At 39.1% G+C, this 23,647-nt stretch overlaps 1 protein-coding gene across 1 annotated transcript in view; it reads left to right on the forward strand.

Moving 5' to 3' along the window:
- The window catches only part of LOC127574065 (intermembrane lipid transfer protein VPS13B-like), a 795,946-nt gene that overhangs the window by 492,328 nt on the left and 279,971 nt on the right, over window positions 1-23,647 (forward strand). Inside the window, 1 exon segment of the mRNA XM_052022696.1 lies at window positions 14,835-15,038. Within this exon segment, the coding sequence (XP_051878656.1) occupies window positions 14,835-15,038 (204 nt within the window).

Raw genomic sequence — 23,647 nt, forward strand, 5'->3', positions numbered from 1 at the left:
CATTGCTAACTTCATGGACATCCATGTTTCAATAGTCTAATATTTTCTTTTGATTTCTTGCGTTCTACCTTGCTGACTCAGTACACATTCCAGGATGTAACCCCCACTCCCCAGCCCCCCTTCCCCCCACCACCACAGGCTTTGGTCCTCGAAACTCCTATTTTCCTGACTTCCTTCAATGCCTCTCTATTTCTTCCAACTCCACCTGTTCCAACCCAATATCACTGAGACTGCACCAATGTACAGCGGTCAACCCCTCAATGGATGCGGCAACTTCAGTGTGAGTTTCAGCTTCTAGAGGAAGCTGAAGCATACAAGCACTCTGGACTCTGGCTCTGGCCACAATCCTACCCATGTTCCTGACCCTGTGTGTTCCTGACCTTGACCCCAGCTCCAGCTGCACACCACCAACTGAAACCTTACTATTTGCCAGCACATCAAATGCAATCCATCTTGTGGCAAACAGGACTCAGTGGACAGCACAGCAGAGGGCTCTGGAGGAACACACTATATTTACCAACACTCCCAGTAATACACATCTGACCTTGTAAATCCGTGGATCTATGGATAGTAAATCAGTGGTAGTGAGGACTTTGTTTGTCCAGCACTAACATCACTTACCATGGTGATCACAGACCTTCATCAAGGAGACAAAACTGCTTGGACAAGAGTGCAATTTATCCCTTCGCAACCTAAGAAGTCATAAATTTCTGGGAATTGGACAGTGCATAACCAGCTGTATAGCACATAAAAATGAATGCGTGAATAAGTGCGACAATGCTTTTGCAGCTCCTTTGCAGCTCTAATTTTCCTACTTTTTTTCACATAGGAAACATGCCAATTTTTCCAATGCCAATTTCCAGTCTATTTTCATTCGGCTGAATATAGTGATAACGCTGATCCCAGACCCCGGTGATCACACTGCTGCAGTTGACTGAGTTTGATTTTATGTGCAGCTATCTTCTACTTGCGGCTCTTTTCTTTTTCCTGAAGAAATTGATTTTGGGAGTTGCTGAAGTTTGGTCATGTTCTGATCCCTCCCCTCTAAATGTTTCAGTATTTAAATTTAGGAAAAAAGTTATTTTTTTCTGAGTACTTACTGAGTAAGTTTTTTTTTGTGTTACTTTTTAAAAATTTTTATTTACAGCGTGGTAACAGGCCCTTCCGGCCCAATGAGTCCGCGCCGCCCATTTTAAACCCAAATGAACCTACCCGTACGTCTTTGGAATGTGGGAGGAGACCGGAGCACCCGGAGGAAACCCATGCAGACACGGGAGAACGTACAAGCTCCTTACAGACAGCGACGGGAATTGAACCCTGATCGCTGGCGTTGTAATAGCGTCATGCTAACTGCTACGCTACCGTACCTGACTAGTCATTCACCTCACCATCCCTCTAACCTATTGACTGACAGTGTTGTCTCTAGGCACTCTGTAATTATAAAGGATTAAGGCAAAAAAAAAGTAAATCTCTTGTGAATAGTGTTATTTGAAATCACACTTCAAATCCAACATTATACCAAGACACCTACTTGCAAAGTTAAGGCCTGAGAGTTAAACCTTTGAGATCAGGTCCATGTTTCCTGGTGATTGGAGCCAACATTGGTAATGAACTGTGAACAGCAGAAGATCAACATAGGCTGTAAGATATTTATACAATGTAATGATGTCTGGCACTCAAGAAAGCTCCAGATGAATTAGGATGTTGTCGCTACTGCAAGATGAGCCTCGTCACACCATGTTCTGTTTAAGGCATGATAATTCTGGTGTGGAACTACTTACCGAGACACCTCCCACTTGATTGCTTCAGTGATCTACCCAAGTGTGTGAAATAACATTCTGTTGTTTGCAGATAGCAGCTAGCTTTGATGCAATGGCATATATTCTGTATTTATTACTAGTCAAGTCAGGTCGAGGTTATTGTCATATGCACAAGTACGAGTATGCACAGGTGCAATGAAAAACTTACTTGCAGCAGCATCACAGGCACATCACATCAAGTACACAACATTCACAAGAAAAACATAAATTGTAAAAGAATTGTATAAGAAAGAGCACAATTAGAACCAAAAAATAAACAAAGTTCATTGTAGTGCAGAGTGATCAAAGTGGTCATAGTGTTGCTGTACTGAGGTGGTGATTAGGGTTGTGCAGGTTGGTTCAAGAACTGAATGGTTGAAGGGAAGTAGCTGTTCTTGAACCTTCTGCACCTCCTGCTCAATGGTAGCTGCGAGAAGGTGGCATGGCCCAGATGGTGGGGGTCTTTGATAATGGATGTTTCCTCCTGAGGCAGTGCCTCGTAAGTACTACCGATGGTGGGGAGGGATGTGCCCATGATGTATTGGGCTGAGTCCACTACTCTCTGCAGCTTCTTACGTTCTTGCACATTCGAATTGCTGTACCAGACCATGATGCAGTCAGTCAGGATACTTTCAACAGTACATCTGTAGAAGTTTGTTAGAGTGTGTGGAGACATGCTTGACCTCCTTAACCTTCTATGAAGATAAAGACACTGGTGTGCCTTCCTTATGATTGCATCGATGTGCTGGGCCCAGGACAGATCATCTGCTATGTTAATACCCGGGAATTTAAAGCTGCTGACCCTTTCCACTGCTGATCCACCAATGTAGACTGGCGCATGTTCACCCTCTTTCCCCTTCCTGAAGTTAACGATTAGTTCTTTAATTTTACTGACGTTGAATTTTACTAATGATAGTACAACTTTTCTAGTGAACTCCCTTTCCTCTGGACCTTGGAATTCGATGAAAGATGATGCACTGTTATATAGCCGTATATTTGTGGTGTTTTTCAAGAGTTTTGAAGCTAAAATAAAGCAATCCAGTTGTAAATAACTAACGCAGTGGACCAGCTGAACTTAGGCAATTTTTAATGCATTTCACTTGTTGGCAAGGTGTCACTCAATCCCATATTCCAAATTGAAATGGTTAAATAGTGTATTACATAACATTTTTGTACAGTCCCACAGATATCTGGAATTATTCAGGCAATTGCAGAATATGATAGGAATTTCACTTACTTATTACTTTTCTCTGATTTCATGAACAACACAAAACTGACTCTAAATTTTGGATGATGGCATTGGGTGTTGACCTCATTTCCTGAATAATTAAATGCATGGTTGAAAAGAAAAATAGTTTTGTTATTTCTAAATACTCACTAATGGTTGAGTTTAAAATAATGTATAACAGGAATTAGATGATTGGGGTTATCAAATTGCATTCACAATATTGTCCAGTTGTACTGAGCTAACGGTGCAATTCAGTTCAAAATATTTCACTTGAAATTTAAGCTGTTTTATTTATTCTTTGCTAACTTTTAATTGAATGGGGTGCTTCAGCCTGTAAAATTACCCATAATCACAGAAAGTGTATAGTATGGAAAGAGGCCTTACAGCCCATTTAGTTTGTCCTGGCTATACACATAGGCAATTCAGGAGCCTCCTCCTGTAAGCCTGTAGTGTTTTTTCTTTCACCTAGTTATCCAGACTCCTCCTGAATAAAAAATGAAAATGTCTTCTCAAATCCCCGTGATGGTGCATTCCAGATTCTAACCACTCTTGCATAAAGAAGCTTTTCCTAATGTCACTTTTGGTCCTTTTCCAAGAACTCTCATTCTGTGTCCTTGTGTTCTTGATTGTTGCACCAGTGGGAATGGTTTCTCTCTTTCAGATATCTTGATGGATAGACAGATCAAACAATTTGTAAAGGAGCATTATACTCTTAGAATAATATGATCTGTACTGATTTCCTCACTCTCCCTTGGACTACATTAGGATATTGTGGGAAATTATGTTTGTTTAACCCAAGCAGCTTTTTAAAGTGTAGCTTCTTTTCTTCCTTTACTCCTCAGGCCAGAAGCCATCCCTGGTACGCCGTTGAGAAACTAGGCTTCATGCAAAAATTTTTACCTTGCCTTTAAAGATGTTTTATTTTATATATATGTATACATTCACTTATACGTATGAGGAATACACATATACATTTGAGGAATACCTTCATTTTTGGATTCACACAGCACAGAAGGAAGCCATTCAGCCCTTCATTTCTGTGCCAGCTCTGAAAAGTTCTAAAATTAGTCCCACTTTCTTCCACATCGTGCTGCAATTTTTTCCCCTTTGGGTACTTATCCATTGCAAGCTTCAACATGTATACATTGTTCTTTGAGGTCCTGTGTTTCAGGTCTTAACATATCATTCACGTTAATGTGTTGAAAGCAGTTCAGAGAAGCTTTACTGGATGAATACCTGGAATGTGTTGGTTGTTTTATGAGGAAAGATTGAACAGATTAGTTTAAAAGAATGAGAAGCGACTTGATTGAAATGTTTAAGATCCTCCAGGATCTTGATGGGAGAATCTAGAACTTGGGGTCACTGCTTAAAAGTAAGAATCACAAAGAGGTGAGTCTTTGAACTACCTCCCTTAAAGGACAGTGGAAGCAGACTCTTTGAATATTTTTAAGGCAGAGGTGAATTAAGGAAAGGGGTAAAAAGTCATTGGGATAGGCAGGAGTATGGAGATGAGGCTACATGGAACATAGAAGATAGAACAGCACAGCGCAGGAACGGTGCTGAATTAATTAATGTTGGCTAACTAAACTAATCCCTTCTGCCTGTACATGGTCCATATCCCTCCATTCCCTGCATATTCATGTGCCTATCTAAGAGCCTCTTAAATGCCTCTATTGCATCTGCCTTCACCACCACCCCTGGCAGCACATTCCAGGCACTCACTGCTCTCTGTGTAAAAAAAAACTTGCCCTGCACATCTCCTTTGAACTTTCCCCCTCTCATCTCTAGTATTAGACATTTCGACCCTGGGAAAAAGATATCGGCTGGTCTATCTGTGCCTCTCATAATTTTATAAATTAATATCAGGTCTACCCTCAGCCTCCGCTGCTCCAGAGAAAATAACGCTCGTTTGTCCAACTTCTCCTTATCTCACCTGCCCTGTAATCCAGGTAGCATCCTGGTAAACCTCTTCTGCACCCTCTCCAAAGTCTCCATGTCCTTCATATAATGGGGCGACCAGAATTGAATGCAATATTCCAATTACAATCAGGTCAGCTTGATCTTTTTAATGGTGGAGCTGGCTTGAAGTTCTAAGTGGCTTACTCCTGCTCTTAATTTCTGTACTCGCATGTTCAATCTCAAGAAAGAAGACTTAAAGAAAGGAAAGGAATAATTGACTTAGAAAATGCATCACAGAAAATGCTAGCCATCAAAGACTGGAGAAAAGGAAACATAAGAACATAAGAAATAGGAGCAGGAGTAGGCCACCTTTCCATCGAGCCTGCTCCGCCATTCAATAAGATCATGGCTGATCCAGTCATGGACTCAGCTCCACCAAACAAACTCTGTTTGGTTAGTGCTGTTCTATCTTCTCACCCACAGCAATAACTCTGTGGCTTAATGAACAACCAAAATATGGACCTCTCTAACATACCCAACATCAGAAACAATGCCAAACCACAAGCTACTAAAATTCTCATAGCATAGGATATGATGCTAAATGGGAAACCATAATGCTTTTAAAATGAAAATTTAGGGAAGAGAGCCTTATTGGGTGGCTTAATGAATTTTGGGTAAGTCTGCATCAGTTAATAGCTAGTCTGTCAATGATAGTCTTTAACATAATGGAATTTCCTGAAACTTCACACGACACTGTTTATTGCTTTAAATGTCGCCTGTTTAGTCCACAAGAGTAGATAGCTTGTTCAAATAAATCACAGAATGTGATAAACCAGAGTAATTTGTACTATTATGAAATATTTATAGAGAAAGCACTACAAATTTGGTGCTCAGAAACAAGCCAGCTATTGACTGGAACTGTGACTAACACTAATGGTATACAGCATGTAGTAAGTGATTTACTGTGATCATTATTTTTATAATGTTTGAACTCAAAAACAGTTTTAAAACACACATAGGGTATGCTTCCCAGTTTTCTCTAATTTCTTTGAAAGCAGTAGAAATAAAGTGTGCTAATAACGTTAAATGTGCATTCTGCTAATAATGTATGTGTTTTTTAATCAATGCTCATTTAAAGTTGTGCTTTGCTTTCAGCTTCTTAATTGTTTTACTTGAAGTGGTTAAAAGAATTAACTCTACTTTCTCAACTATCTTGTTTGCTCGTTGAAGGCACTACACTGCAGGCCAATTTCTTAATTTCAGGAGAACTTGTTAAAAGTAGAGCATTGATAAGAACTGAAAACAGTTGGGTTTTAATCTTAAATAAGGAACATTTCTGAATGTATCATTTATGAGTTTCCAAAAATGATTTAATATATGGGTGTGGATTTTTTTTTTCTTTCCTGCCTGCTCTAACACCTTGTATGTAACAGTTCTATTGACATCAATGGAGCCAAATTTTGGTAAAAGTGCATAATGTGCAGCTTCTGGTCTATCGCAATATAAGTAATAGACAACAAATTTCTACTCACATTGGAAGAACAGGAGAAGATTTAACTCCTTGGGCCTGTTTTTTTTATTCATTGACATCATGCCCTCTCTGTGACCTAATTCCATATACCCACTTTCTCCTCATAATCTCAATGCCTTGCATTAACAAAAAGATTATCAATTTAAGGCTTAAAATTAACAATTTATCCAGCATTAGTTTATTAGTTTCTACAACTCTATAGTAGTACCTTGAACTTTACTCCGAAATGTTCTGATACTAATTTTTATAAATGTTCTAAGTACCTCAAGCAGCTGAAGTATTTCCATCTAATTTATCAGTTTCGTTTAATATTTTGAAAACTTCAATGAAATCACCAAAATTTTACATTGACTATGTAGGGATATACTGATCAAGAGAAGCTGCATAGTCCAAAAGCATTGAAAGCCTCATTTTCCCCAAAACCTAAACCATTTTGTTGCAGCAAAAGCTAATAAGAGTATTTGCTTTAAATCAGTGCCATCTTTTGAACATCCAGCAACAATTCAAAGACAGTACAAACTTACTGGAGCACTTTGTCATCCCCTTCAAAAATTAATTTGAAAATGAGTCTCAATTTGTGATGTTAAAGGCAATATCCCTTGATCAGTTTCAAAATATTGCGGAGCCAAGCGCCGCCATGCTTCCTAACAGAATATCTACGAACAAAATAACTGAGTAACACATGATGCAAATCAGGGAGGGTAGTTCACCATTCTACAAAGGACTATTGTGATTTACAAATCCAGAAGCCGAAGCATTACAATGCACATAAGTGTGCGTGAAAACTAAGGGACTAATTGAAATAAAATCTGAGTTGGAGAACAAGACAGAATGCCCAGCTTACTCATGTAGAAAACTATTTAGCTTCAGAATTAAAAAAGTCCAATGCATTGATGACGCAGCCAGTAGAGCTGCTGCATCACAGCTGCAATAACCCGGTTCTTGAGATTTATCCCTCATGACTCCTGACATTTTCTCCATTACCAATTTCTTAAATTTGTATTGAAACTGGAAGCTCCCTCTTTATTTATCTTTTTGTGTCAGTCCCACTCACAATGTAACCTCTTGGGCTACCATGAAAACTGATGCCATGAGCTGAGTTAATATATTTGCCAGCACCTTGGCCACTATTAAAGTATCCCCTGCATCTTTCTTTAGTAAGCCTCCTTAGCTAACCCTCATTATTATTATCTTCATAAACACATTTACTTGGAAGTTTTTTCATATTCCCTCTGAATGCCTTGAAATATTTTCTTGTCTCCCTTTATTGCTCACTATATTTCCTCTAGTTGACTGGATTGCGATATTTCATACCATTTGTGTAAGTCACTTCCTTTAGTTTTATCAAGCTTCTTGCCTCGTACATTGAATATAGTTACTTCACAGTACAAATGGAACTTTTGCTTTCTTGGCAGGAATGGGTAGGACAGAGGATATATTCCCAGTACTAGTACCTTTCAATATCTCTCATTATTTTCCTGTGAGTTTCTGCATTTTGGTAGTAGTGCAGTGAAGTTAAATGAAAAACAGAATCAGAATCAGATTTATTATCACTGATTTATATGGCATGAAATGTGTTGTTTTGCAGCAGCAGTACAGTACAATGACATAAAATTATGTTATTTACAAAAATTACTTAATTGCAAAAAGAAGGAATAATGTAGTGTTCATGGGTTCATGGACCATTCTGAAATCTCATGGCAGAGGGGAATAAGCTGTTCCTGAATCATTATGTGTGGGTCTTCAGGCTTCTATACCTCCTCCCTGGTGGTAGTAATGCAAAGAGGGCATGTCGCAGATGTGGTGAGGGTCCTTAGTGATGGATGCCACCTCCTTGAGGCACTGCCTCTTGAAGATGTCCTCGATGGTGGGGAGGGTTGTACCTGTGATGGAGCTGGCTGAGTCTACAGCCCTCTGCAAGTGGGTTCATTGGAAGGGTAAGAATAATAAATGGCAGTGAAGATTGACGTTATTTCTCTTCCCAGAAATATGGCCTGACCTGCTATTTCCAGCATTTTCTGGTTTTATTTTAGATTTCCAGCATCTGCAGTTTTTTTTATTTTGCTTTAACCTCAGATGACTCCTGGCAACCTACAGACACTGTGCCTTGCCCCTCATATTTAAGCAGAGCATGGTTAAGTGGGTGGAGTGGAGTGGACTCAGATAATTTTCTCACTCTGATCTATCTTGCAGGTCGGACATATTTTAACCATTGGATATTAATCAGGAATAGATCAACCAGTTAAACATTAAATTTTGATGAGTGCAAGCCCTCAAGCAAGTTTGCAACCATCTTTTGATTTCAATGGAAATTTTGTGCAGCTCATTTTATATTTAGATTTACAAAAAAAAGCACTGAAGCAAGCTTCCAACAAAGGCTTGAGTCGAACTGAGCAGATTCCAGATGCCTGGACTATTGATCTGGATCTGGACTTGAGTTTAAATTCTATTGGATAAATCTGGAATAAAACATTAGTGTCAGTAATGGTGACCATGAAACTACTGAACTGTCATAAAAATGCATCTGGTTCACTAATGTCTGTAGAGAAGAAAATTGGTATCCTGGCTTATATTTGACCCCATGTCCACTAATGTGGTTGGCTCATAACTGACATTCAGAGGCTTTTAAAATTGTAATAAACAAAGAAAAGTTAACTAAAAATGCATAAAACATTATAAAATAATTATAAACATTGTACTAAAGCAAAATCATTTAAAATTTTGTCATCTAGCACTCTATCCTGCAGTCTCCATTGAAGTTAGTCAGGTCTTGGCTCCTGCATCAGGGTTGACGTGGAGCAGGGTCCTTTGGAATTCCCCTGTAGTGCTGGGGAATTCCATTAAGGCTGGACTGCATGTGTAATCAGTCTTTATGTCCTGGACTTGTGCATTCCATAGTGTGTACCTCAGTTTCAGTGGTTGATTAAAACTGCTGGCAAAAATCAGCACAGTCTGTCCCCATGTATTTTCCGTCTTAATCACTCAGTTGCATCTGACCATCGATGTTTACATTTGGGTCTCAGTACAAAAAAGGATTGAGAACCACTGATCTAACTGTAATTATGTAGGCTGCAAACCATACTGGTTAAATGATTTTGACAGAAAGATGGCATCTATCGGTCAATGATACTGGAGTCATTATAGTCAGAATTATCTTGAATCATGTGATCTGATGCTTCAGAACCAAAAGAAGTCAATGAACAGATTTGGAAATGTGGAAGAAAATTCATAAGCATAAAATAAAATGTTAGAGATATTCAGTAGATCCACACAATTTGTAGAGAGAGAAATAAAGTTAATGTTTGAGATCAGTGACCTACCGTCACAACATCATATTAACATTATTAAGTTTTTCAAGTTTGTTTTAGGTCCTTTTTGCTTTCCTATGTGTGCTTTATCTCTCTAAAGAAGGCAATGGTGTACGAATTTGAAGACAAGTCATAAGGGGAAAATGATCCAATCTGACATAAAGTGGTGAAGCAAACATGGTAGCAAGCATTTTTATATTTCAAGAACAGTGGTTAGAATAGTGTTTGAGGCAGTAAGTTTGTGAAAGAACATTTTTAAAAATTGTGTGAGATACTGTGAAGCATTAATTTAGTCAGAACTTTTGTTTTGAGGTGGTTTGGATATGAAGCTTTTTAATTGGCAACAGATTTTTGTGGCAGCTGTAATTTGAGAGAGTTATTTTCAGAATATAGTTAGTATTATTGTTCATTTGAAGGCATAACTTTAATTATTTTTGCTTTTACTTTCATCTTGACATATGACCAGTGAGATTATTCTTCACCACTGTTGTTTTCTTATTTACACATTTTCCAGGGCAGTATCTTATTCCTTTCAGCACACTGTAACTAAACTGGGAACTTAATTAGAATAGTTACCAAAAATTCCGACAATGTCCATTTAGGCAGACGTCGTCATGCTCTGTCTACGTGCAAAAAATCCTTAAGTGAAACTTTAAACAGTCATTCAAAATTAATCAGAGAAACTGCAGGTCTGATATTTAACATAACATACAGGAACTAACATCTATATCACACTTATACTTTCTTCTTTTATGTGGCTGTAGAAACGTTAACAAATTAAAGGTTAGATCAGTAATGAGCTGGTAAATTTCCTTCAGACCCCGAACAAAAGAATAAAGATGACACTCAGAGGTACTTATTTCACTTGTTCCCAAAGCCAACAATCATTTCTCCATCCCTAATTGCCCATGAATGGGTTTCCAGGACATTGCAAAGGGGAGTTAAAAGCCACCTAAAATGGTGATTCGTATATCAGCCACACAGGGTAAGGATGTCAAATGTCTTTCCCTGAAGGACATTTTTGAACCAGATGGGCTTTTACGAAATCCAGTAGTTAAGTGATTACCATTACTGAAATTAGCTTTTAACTCTATACTTGAATGGAATAAAGTCAAGTTTGGTCTGCCCATGGCCATGTACAATGGACTTATTCTCCATTTGAAGGAGGTCTGGCCTTGTTTCTCATGTGATGTCCTGAAGTGAGCTGGTCTTTTCGACACAGATCAAAACTAGGAGTTCCTCAATGGGATAACTAATAAAATTTATTTCTCACTGTTGACACACTCTGTGACGCCCTCCAATGTTGCTCAGTATTGGAATTAGGTGCGAGGGTCTTGAGCAGCTTCCCTATGGGGTTGCAGGATTTTAATCTTCCTTTCATTAGAATCAGACTCTTGAACAGGTCTCTTATATGCTTAAAGATGAACTATTGACCTCCCTATCTACCTTGTTGTGGCACTTGCACTTTATTTGTCTACCTGCACTGCACTTCCTCTGTAACTGTAACACTATATTCTGCATTCTGTTTTTCCCTTTTACTACCTCAATGTACTTATGTATGGAGTGGTCTGGCTAGATGGCATGCAAACAACTGTATCTCGGTATCACTGTATCTCGGTACACGTGACAATAATAAACCAATTCCAGTTCCAAGGTTCTTCAACTCACTGTGGAATAGATTCTTCATGTTTGTGTCAAACTCACTGCGAAAACATAATGCCCAATAATTACTTCAGTCATGTGGTTGTCTTTTAGGATCAGGAGCCAGTTGATAGGTGACACTGGAGACACCTGAACTCACCCATCCCCTGCCTGCTTGTACTCCTCCCCCTCCCCCCACCTTCTTATTCTGGCTTATTCCTTTCCAGTCCTGATGAAGGGTCTCGGCCCGAAACGTCGACTCTTTATTTCCCTCCATGGATGCTGCCTGACCTGCTGAGTTCCTCCAGCACTTTTTGTGTATTGATAGGTGACACTGACATACTGCTTTGCAATGAAGGAGTGAGGATGAGCTGTGAAAGATAGGAAAGTGTTGAATGTTGACAAGAGACTAAAGGGATGACTTCCAAGGAGTGTTTTGCAAGAAGAAAGTGAGATAGAGAGACACAATGGGCTGGAGGTCCAAATGGTCTGGCAGAGCAACAGTTCTAGCAACATCTTTTAATAACTTTCTATTTATAAGATCTTGCCAGATTGTTTAGAAATTCCTAAAGCAGAGTTTAGCTAACTCTTAGAACTGGAGCGACAACATGGTATTCTGCATCTGTGTAACCCACATGAGAGGCAAATTTTACAGTCTTGATCTCCCTAGAGGCTGTACATTTTCAAAAGCACCAGATTTTATTTTTAAATTAAAATGTTTAGTATGGTGCACAGCTGTGTGCACTTCCAGTGCAGTTCGTTTACTCTATAGAATCAAAGATTCCTTTCCTTATGTGTAGTGAACTTGCTACACTAAGGAATATAAATGTGGACCGAGTGGTATAGAGTTGGATTAGACCATTTGCCTCGTGGGGGAGTTTTAGTGCAGAGTTGATGGACCAGGTGGCCTATATTTTTGAACAAGAATTATATGATTCTAAATCACTTCTCTCAATTGCATTGAAACATAGTGAAAATGTTGTATTTTTATTAATAGCTAAGGTCTTCATTGTGCATTTGTGCTGTATGATTCTGTTATAATGAAATTCCTACATAATAGCACTTTAAAAGAACTTTATTGTCTGCAAGCTGCTTCAGGATGACATAATAACATAATAGGCACTATGTAAATGCAAGTTTAGTAGCCTGGATTTTGTAGTCAAGTGGCAATACTTGCCTTTGGTGAAATATGCTTGCAACATGTAACAATGGGAAGGACAAACTTCCCAGGCAGGCAATTACAACTGAAAAAAATCTCAACTACAAATTAATATGCAAAAAAATATACAAATCAATCTAACATTTTAAATGTTTTAAACAGTCAGAAATAAACATTGTAATATAAGCATGACAGCTGAAATTTCGTGTACACATTAAAGTAACATATAATCAATGTTATTTTAGAACATAGAACGTTACAGCACAGTGCAGGCCCTTTGGCCCACGATGTTGTGCCGACATGTTATCCTGCTCTAATATCTATCTAACCCTTCCCTCCCACATAGCCCTTCATTTCTCTATAATTCATGTGGCTATCAAAGAGTCTCTTAAATGTCCATAATGTATCTACCCCCACAACCTCTGCCGGCAGTGCGTTTCACGCACCCACCACTCTGTGTGAAAAAAGCCTCTGACATCCCCCTTGTACCTTCTTCCAATCATTTTAAAATTTTGCCCCCTCATGTTAGCCATTTTCACCCTGGGAATGGTCCATTATTACTTGAAGTATTTTTCCCAGGGAAACAATTTCTACAAATACCAAAAATATTAGCCCAGAGTTTCCTCGGCAATAATGACAGTTTTGTATGCTATTAAAGCCTAACTTGCACCTCATGTATCAAAGCATAATTTTTCAGGATTGATTATGGCAAGAATAGTTAATAAATACTGAATTCTGAAGGTTATGTTGGACCCATGGGTGATATCATGAAAAGGCTTTTCACTTAGCAGGTAGTCATCGCGTAGAATTCGCTGCCTGAGAAGATGGTAGCAGAAGATTAGTTTGTCTCTTCCGTAAGAGAAATGGATAGAAATGGGATAGATAACAACAGTTATAGGTCTCAGGGAAAGAGCACCAGAACCCTCCTGCACTTTGCAGAGTACGGCAAATGGCAGATGGAACTTAACTCAGGCAAGTGGGAAGTGATGTATTTTTCAAAGTTAAACCAGGGCAGGACATACACAGTGAATGGGATTGTTGTGGAACAGAGAGACCTTGGGGTGCAGGTACATAGTTCCCTGAAAGTGGCAACACAGTTAGACAGGGTAGTGAAGAAGACATGCTTGCCTTCGTAGGCCAAGGCACTGAGTACAGAAGATGGGATGTCATGTTACAGTTGTACATAACATTGGATAGGCTGCACTTGGAGTATTGTGTGCAGTTCTGGTCACCACACTATGGGGAAGATGTGATTAAGGTAAGAGATTTAGAGGGGATCTGAGGGGGACCTTTTTCATCCAGAGAGTAGTGAGTACCTGAAGTGCACTGCCAGGGAGAGAGGTGGAAGCAGAGTTTCTAACAGCATTTAAGGGGTGTCTAGATGAGCACTTGAATCGCCCAGGCATTGAAGGCTACTGGTCTGGTGGTGGAAGATGGGATTAATAAGCATGGGTGCCCACTGGTTGGTGTGGACATGTTGGGCTGACTGGCCTGTTTCCCTGCTGTATGTCTCTCTTACAATAACAGACTTGCAGAATGTACAAATAATTGGCAGGTGAAGTTCAACACAGGTAAATGTGTCACATTTTGGGAGGAATAATAGGGAGATCACTTAGTTCATGGAAGTTGTAAACTTGGTAGGGTGAAAGAACAAAGAGATCTCAAGTACAGAAGCTATGAGGGTGTACATATCAGGAGCGAATCAGTAGACTGTGTTCCTTTTCTCTTGTGGAAAACAAGATGAGAAGTGACCTATTAGAGGTCTTTAAAATGATGAAGGGTTTTGAGGGATTGGATGCTGGGAGAATGTTTCCATTTGTGAGGAAAAGCATATTCAGAGGCTGTGGATATAGGACAGTCACCAAGAAAACCAGGAAAGAATTCAGAGAAGCCCCTTTACCCAAAGAGTAAGAATGTGCAAGTCAGTCCCACAGAGATGGTTGAGTTGACTAGTTTAGTGGAGGTTGGTCAAAAGGGAAGGGAGTAGAGGGTGACGCTGATAGATTTAGATGAGGAAAGATGAGAAGGGCCCAATGGCTCGGTTCTGTGACATATTTCCCACGTATTGCCCAGAAACAACATGGATCGGATTTCTCTTACTGGCCAAGCTCAAGGGGCTAAATGGCCTTCTGTGCTATAAGTATTCTATAAATTGTAGTTTGCTTCATTATTAGGGATAGAAGTAGTTTATAGGAGTTGCAGAATTATTGTCATCAGTACCTGGATATGTTTCTAAAACCCATTTTTTCATTCCTCTACCTTTCAATAGGTACAATTACTATATGAGCTGGCACACAGTATGAATAATGCATGGGAGAAAATACAGAAGAAAGGCATTTTGCGGCAGTCTTCTGTGCATCCAGAGTCTTCCTTGGGACCGATGCCAGGGTCACCAGTGAGAAGTAGTGTCAGTACAGCACCACCAGATGCCAGCACTTGTAGTCCTTCTGCTGATATTGGCACCACTACTGAGGTGAGTAGACTCCCATTAACAAGAAAATTGTTGTTGTTTCTTTTGAACCTGTATATAGTTTTACCTTTCTCATTTGGATCTTTCAACTGTGAGCATGCTGCACAACAATACTAATTCATTATTTAAAATTTGAAAATCTAGAGAAACTTTTGCATAATTCTTAAAGAATTGCCATTGGCAAAACCACCCTAATGTTGTCAAATTACTCTTGATTGAAATGAATGGATGTGGTAATTTGCAGAACTATGTTGTGGTCATATTTGCATGTGGGCTTAAAGTGAATGGAAAGTCAGTATGAGTTAGTCACTGGAGATGTATACAGTTCCCATATAAACAAACCAGGGATAATTGCTATATTTATTAATGTTTTGCATATCTTTAGATTTGCTCTTGTTTCATTTTGTCATTAGCAAATTTAGATTTTAAATAAAAGTTTTGAAAAACATTAGTCTGCTTTTGACTGAATTCTTAAGTCAAATGGCTTTTTAAAATTAATATTGGAAAAATCAGGGGCAGCTTCTTTACGTAAAGGGTGGTGCTTATTTGGAATAAGCTGCCAGAAATAGTGGCTGAGGCAGGCACATTTGCAGTGTTTAAAAGCCATCTAGATAAGTAAATGGATAGGAGAGGTTTTGAGGGCTTTGGCCAAACGTGAGCAGATGGGACTAGCTCGTTGGGCAACACAGTTGGCATGGATGAGTTGGGCTGAAGGGCCTGTTTCCATGCTGTATGACTCTTTGACTCTATAAATCCATAGAGTATGTCTTATATCTGATTAGTTACGAACATGAAGACACAAAGAGGCTTCAGGGTGATAGGAACAAGAATGGCTGGTCAACAGTATGGCACATGGGGTATAGTGCAGATAAATGAGAGGTCATCAACTTTGATTGAAAAACAGAAATGTTGAGTATTTTGTTTAAGTGGTGAGGGAAACGTTGATGATCAAACAGACTGGGTATCCTTGTACGTGTCACTGAAACTCAACATGCAGGTACAGAAAGCAAAAGGTAAGTTGACCTTTTTTGCTTGAGGATTTGAGTACAAAATTAAAGATGTCTTACTAAGGTCCTATGTAATTGTTGTAAGACCACACCTGCGATATTATGTTCAATTTTAGTTTCTTACCTAATAAAGGACATACTTGTGATAGAGGAAGTATAGCGAAGGTTTGCCAGACTTTTCCTGGGATGATGGGTCTGTCATCTGAGGAAAGGTTGATTATGCAGGACTTCTGTTCTCTCGAGCTCAGAAGAATGAGAGGTAACTTCACTGAAATGTACAAAATTCTTCCAGGGCATGACTGGGTAGATATGAGGAAATATTTCCCAAGGCTGAAGAGATAAGAACCAGGAATCACAACCTCGAAGTAAGCCCTGGGTCATTTAGCACTGAAATGAGGAGGAATTTCTCCACTCAAGAGGTAGTGAATCTTTGGAATCATTGATTGGATTAAAAATGAAGGTCGATAGATTTCTGGATATTAAGGGACTTGGGGAAATGGGAATGTAGCGGTTAGCGTAATGCTATTACAGCGCCAGCGACCTGGGTTCAATTCCAGCCACTGTCTGTAAGGAGTTTGTACGTTCTCCTTGTGTCTGCATGGGTTTCCTCCGGGTGCTCCAGTTTCCTCCTGCATTCCAAAGATATACGGGTTAGGAAGTTGTGGGCATACTATGTTGGCGCTGGAAGTGTGGCGACACTTGCGGGCTGCCCCCAGTACACTCTACACAAAAGATGTATTTCACTGTGTGTTTCGATGTACGTGTGACTAATAGAGATATCTTACCTTATCTTAGAATATGAAAATGGTTTTGAGGTAGACATGCAGCCATGCTTTTGTTGAATGATGGAGCAGGCTGAATGGACTGAAAGACATTCTCCTACTCCTGTATCTCACGTTCACATGTATTTATTCTGTACATTTAGGATGATATTAGAAGTTGCTAAGTGAACTGTAAATGATGTTTCTGTCCTGAGTATTCTCAGAACTCCAATCATACCACAAGGCCTTCTCCTGTTAGGTAGTCCTATAGTTTTAAAGGCCACATGTTATGCAGAATTGGCAATTCTATTTATATTTTGACGGTATTTGATGGGTATGAATTAAGGTGAACATAGGAATACTTGCATTGTATTCTTATTTGTTAAAAAAAAGAAGGCAGTTGTTTTTACAGCTTTAATGTAGTACTTAGCGCTGAGGTACTTCTTTTCAGCTGATGAGTTTACACACATCTCAAATGGAGAACCATGCTGCATTTAGCTTCCTGAGTTATGAAAATGGGAAAGTAATGATGTGAGTCGTGACACATAGGGAGTGTTTAATCATTTATACCACCCCTGAGTTTAGAAATATTATGTTGTGCAAGCTGTGACAACCCACTCTATCTGTTTACTCAAGTGCGAGTAGTCGTCAAACTGTTTGGTCCGTGGGGAGGCCAAGTGATTGAACAAGAATGCAAGAACGTTTTGCTAAAGGGGAAGTATAAGAGTGCCAAAAAAGTGATCATCCCCTGCCTCTGGGTAACACAAGGGAAACAAGCCCTCTGTGTTTGTGCCTTTTGATGAATGAAGACAAATTTCTTTCAAGGAAAATAAACTCTTCATTTTGTTAAATTCATAAGAAGTTCTGCAGTGGATGACTGACTTCCAGTTTATATATCATTTGGCAGACTGTTGTGTGGGAAAATGTATGTCAGATTCTGTAGTGTTCTTTACTTGCCCTGCAGTTTGGAAAGGAAGAGGAAAGTTTTAAAAAAATTGAAGATTTACAACAAGATATGTTTCTGTCTTTGGATATCATTAGCAAACTAAAAGCCCCATTTAGAGGATCTTTGAATTGCCAAGAGTTTAGAATTCTCATGCAGAGGATCAGTGGGGATGGAACTATTAGTTCCTATTAAAAAAAATTACAGGAAACTGTTTTGAGATATGGGAGAATTAATAGATTTTAATTGTTGTTAAAACCGAGTTAATGGCGGATCTGAATTACAGTGATCCATGCAATTTAATGTCCTTCTGAAATGTTCAACACAATCTTGGTATTGGTTTATCATTGTCACATGTACTGAGATACAGTGTAAAGCTTTGTTTTGCCTGCCATCTGGACAGATCATGCCGTACATTATTACATCAACATAATAAAAAGAATATAATGCAGAATATAGTGTTATAGTTACAGAGGAGGTGCCGTGCAGGTAGAGAAATAAGGTGCAAGGGCCACATCAAAGTAGGTTGGGAGACCAAAAGTTCATCTTTTAATGCATGAGAGGTCCATTCAAAATTCTGATAACAGTGAGATAGAAATTGTCCTTGAGTCTGGCGGTACATGTTCTCAAGCCTTTGTATTTTATTATCCAATGTAGGATTATCTCTCAATGGTTGCTACCTGAGCTGCTGAATGTTCCCAGCATTTCTCGCTTTAGCTTTACACACTGGATTAATTTAGCCTCGGCACCTCCAGTACTACTGATTTAACATTTTTCAGCCAATAAAGAACACTGAAAAGTACACTGCATGAAATATTTAATAAGCATTTCATAATCTGTATAAGTGGGCTCCTGAGGTGATGTTGATTCACTTATTAAATTGCAATGTGTTTAACCATAAATTCCTTTCTCTATTGGTTAACTGGAAGCCACCATAGATAGCCTAATGCAGTATTACATTGATAAATGAACTTGAAGCCATAGAAGTTCATAAGTTGCCTGTATATTATTCCTGATTGTTTTAAAGAATTGTTTAAAGAAAAACTGTTGCTTGCATTTACGTTGTGCCTGAAACATATTTTTAAGAAGTCCAAAGCTTTTTGAGTGATGTAATATCAGCCATAATTTGACTTAGAACCACAAGAGGTGAATTGGTATTGAGCTACATCTTTTAAGGCAGAGGAGAAGTAGAGGCTGAGAGATTTAGTAAGGGAAAACCAAACTGCAGGGCCTGGGTAGTTAAAGGTGAGGACTGAAGAGAATCAGAGATGTGCAAGAGATCAGCATTGGAGGAGTCCTGAGATCTTGGAGGGTTGTATGTCTGGGGAAGGTTATAGTGATAGGGTGATGGCCATGGAGAAGTTTTCGTGCACAAATGTAAATTGTAATATCTGCTACACTAAATTATCAATTTATTGCTCTATTAGTATAGATAGTATATATTTCTAGCAATTATTTCCCAACAGAGTGTTTATCAAGCCACTTCAGAGGCAATTCAGAAGCAACCACTGATGTCTGTACCAACCAGGTGCAGGTTTAGAAGGCTTCCTTTTCTGAAAGATAGAATCAGATTTTTTTGAAGACAAGAGCTTTGGCTATCATACTTCCATAAAATAACATACCTGGATGGGATTTCAACTTGTGTCCTTTGAGTTGCAAGTATAAATGCCCCTGTCACTCTCCTCAGCTCCTGGCAATGCATCAAGAGAGCATTCAACTGAATGTGATATTCGGGACCCAGAGTGAAATTGAGGACAAGGAGCATACTCACCATGAGCTCATGTCTGACACAAAGAAAAGCGGTTGCACATTTGAAGGTATCAGGACATGACTGGAGAGTCCTCAGCTCTACCATCTTCAGATGAATCATTGACCTTCCATGTGGATATCATGTGTACTCTTGGCTAACATTCCTTCAGTGTTCTCTTTATCTATTGCTGCTTTGAAATTATTAAATTATACAAGGAAATATATAATACCCAGCCAGTACTTGATGGGTATATCTACGGGTCACTCAAAAGCTTGACACAATATAGGACAAAGGGTCTATCCATTTGGTATTCATTCCACCTGACTCGATGCTCATTCCTGCAATTTTGCAGTATGTATAACTTGCTTGAGGTACTGCCCCATTTCTGAGGATAATTCAGCACCATCTTCCAACCCCAGGACCTCAAGGAGCTTAGGAACAACACTAGCCTATTTAGCTCTTTGAGTATTCAATGACATCATGGCTGATCTGTGACCTAACTCCATAATCCTTTGTACTGTTGGTTAGCAGAAAACCTGTCATTCTCAGATTTAAAATTAACCATTGTCCTGGCATTAGTTCTCAGAAGAGAAATCCAAAATATTGCCACCTCTTTTCGCAGGACTTCTGATTCCTCACGGGCCTGGTGATAATTCTTAAGCTGCGCCCTATTGTCCTGGACATCCCAAACAGCCAAAAGAGGGTTTCTTTGTCTACCTCTTCACAATATCTCAAAAAAAATTCAAATAAATAAACCTGTAAACTTAAGAATTTCAGAGAATCTAACTTCATTCTTTCCTCATAGTTTTACCCTCTGAGTGCAGGTGTTATTCTGGTAAGCTTAGGCTGGAGTCATGCTCAGAATTGTTCACCATAGTCCAGCTCTGGTCTGACTATAAATTTGTATTGCTCTAACATAACATTTGTCTGCATACATACCAGCCCTTCAGCCGTAAAGATTAGCAGTTCATTAGCCTTGGTGACTGCCTTCTATACCTCTCCATGACATTTTAATTAATTATACAGTGGCATGCAAAAGCTTGGGCACCCTGGTCAAAATTTCTGTTACTGCAAGTAGTTAAGTGAATAGAAGATGAACTGATCTCCAAAAGTCGTAAAGTTAAAGATGAAATATTCTTTTCAACATTTTAAGCAAGATTAGTGTATTATTTTTGTTTTGTACAATTTTAGAGTGAAAAAAGGAAAGGAGCACCATGCAAAAGTTTGGGCACCCCAAGAGATTTGAGCTCTCAGATAACTTATACCAAAGTCTCAGACCTTCATTAGCTTTTCAGGGCTATGGCTTGTTCACAGTCATTGTTAGGAAAGGCCAGGTGATGCAAATTTCAAAGCTTTATAAATACCCTGACTCCTCAAACACTGTCCCAACAATCAGCAGCCATGGGCTTCTCTAAGCAGCTGCCTAGCACTCTGAAAATTAAAATAAATGATGCCCACAAAGCAGGAGAAGGCTATAAGAAGGTAGCAGAGCGTTTTCAGGTAGCCGTTTCCTCAGTTCGTAATGTAATTAAGAAATGGCAGTGAACAGGAATGGTGGAGGTCAAGTTGAGGTCTGGAAGACCAAGAAAACTTTCCAAGAGAACTGCTCGTAGGATTGCTAGAAAGGCAAATCAAAACCCCCGTTTGACTGCAAAAGACCTTCAGGAAGATTTAGCAGACTCTGGACTGGTGGTGCACTGTTCTACTGTGCAGTGACACCTGCACAAATATGACCTTCATGGACAAGTCATCAGAAGAAAACCTTTCCTTTGTCCTCAGCACAAAATTCAGCATCAGAAGTTTGCAAAGGAACATCTAAACAAGACTGATGCATTTTGGAAACAAATCCTGTGGACTGATGAAGTTAAAATAGAACTTTTTGGCCGCAATGAGCAAAGGTATGTTTGGAGAGAAAAGGGTGCAGAATTTCATGAAAAGAACACCTCTTCAACTGTTAAGCACGGGGGTGGATCACCCATGCTTTGGGCTTGAGTTGCAGCCAGTGGCGTGGGGAAAATTTCACTGGTAGAGGGAAGAATGAATTCAATTAAATACCTGCAAATTCTGGAAGCAAACATCACACCGTCTGTAAAAAAAAAAGCTGAAGCTGAAAAGAGGATGGCTTCTACAACAAGATAAAGATCCTAAACACCCCTCAAAATCCACAATGAACTACCTCAAGAGGCACAAGCTTGAAGGTTTTGCCATGGCCCTCACAGTCCCCCGACCTAAACATCATCTAAAATCTGTGGATAGACCTCAAAAGAGCAATGCGTGCAAGACGGCCCAAGAACCTCACAGAACTAGAAGCCTCTTGCAAAGAAGAATGGGCGAAAATACCCCAGACAAGAATTGAAAGACGCTTAGCTGGCTACAGAAAGCATTTACAAGCTGTGATACTTGCCAAAGGGGGTGTTACTAAGTACTGACCATGGAGGGTGCCCAAACTTCTGCTTTGGGCCCTTTTCCCTTTTTGTTAATTTGAAACTGTAAAAATTGGAAATAAAAAAGTAATCTTGCTTAAAATATTAAAGAGATGTGCCATCTTTAACTTTATGCCTTTTGGAAATTGGGTCATGTCTTACTCACTTAGCTATTCACAGTAACAGAAATTTTGACTAGGGGTGCCCAAACTTTTGCATGCCACTGTATATAGATCATCTATTAGCATTAAGAGCAAAAGCCATCAGATCACGATAGCTTCCAGTTTTATTTACGTCACTTCCAAGTTTTATTTACCATTCTCATTTTGGCATTTTTTCCCTAATATCAAGTCAGAATCCTAAAATGTTCTAGTGCGTTTGTGATAGGGTTATCATCACAGACAACTAATGAAAGAATTAATTTATGAAATAATGCCTGTATTCACTGGAAGAATGAAAGGGGATCTCATCAAAACATGAGGTATGGAGAGACTGTATGTAGGGAGGATGTTTCTGTGATTGGGGGGTGGGAATGGAATCTCGAACGAGGTGTTACAGACTCAGGACATGGGGTAAGGCATTCAGGACTGAGATGAGAAATTTCCTCACTGAAAAGTGGTGAACCTGTGGAATTCTGCACTGCATAAGGCAGTGAAGGCCGAATTGTCAAATATGTATATGGAGGTAGACAGATTTGCAGATACAAGCGGCATTAAGGGGTCTGGGGGAGAGAGTGGGAATATAGTATTCTGATAAAGGATCAGTTGTGATCATTTTGAAAAGTGATGCAGCTTCAAAGGGCCAAATGGCTGAATAACCTACTCTTAGTCCTTTTTCTATAACTGGTCAATCAGTTAATGGTGCTTCATGTTGGTGAGGAATGTTTCTGAAAATCAAAAATCTGCAGATGCTGAAAATTTGAAAAAAAAAACGGCAGTAAATGTTGGAAACACTCAGCATGTCAAGCATATCTGTGGAAAGAGAAACAGAGTTAATGTTTCAGGTTGAAGACCCTTTGTCAGGATTGCTTCTGTTCCTTAATCAACTAGATTATTTTATATTCAGATAGTTCTTTTACACAATGCAATACTCCGTCTACTGAAGTATTGGCCTGTTTGCTCATAATAGAAATTGTATCCAGGATTTTCTAACCTGGAGACAACAAGCATTAGCTGAAACTGACACTTGCTTCACCAACTAGCACTTTGTCTTGTAAAATAGATTACCTTGTATGGATGTGCATTCTGAGGGAATGCCAGATATGCATGTGTGTTTGTAATGCTGGCAGTGAAGAGGAACTCCAGAGTAGTGAAGATATTGGAGAAGCTGAAAAGGAAGTTGGGACTTAAACCTGGGAGAACATTTTAAATTTTTCCATATGTTCACTTTTATGTGATATGATTGCGGTGGTACTCTTTCTGCGAAGTTAATTGCTGTTGGAAATTTCGAATGGAGAAGATTGATGACACTTGTGGTCACATTGTCACAGTCAAATATCATTCTTTTAAAATAAAAAGTAGCACACAGTTAATGAAGCCAGATTTATTTTGCCTCATTTATAAATATATCTATCTGTTTAAATGCATGTAACCCATCTACCGTTTTCTAGGTCTTTTGTGCATTGGTTCTCCATGGGCAGCCATTTAAAGATACATTTATATTCAAAAATGCATTTATATTGGAATTACCTGTTTGAGATTTGTGACTTTTGGACTGGTCTGCATGAAA

The sequence above is a fragment of the Pristis pectinata genome, chromosome 9, assembly GCF_009764475.1.
Source record: "Pristis pectinata isolate sPriPec2 chromosome 9, sPriPec2.1.pri, whole genome shotgun sequence".
Classification (NCBI taxonomy): domain Eukaryota; kingdom Metazoa; phylum Chordata; class Chondrichthyes; order Rhinopristiformes; family Pristidae; genus Pristis; species Pristis pectinata.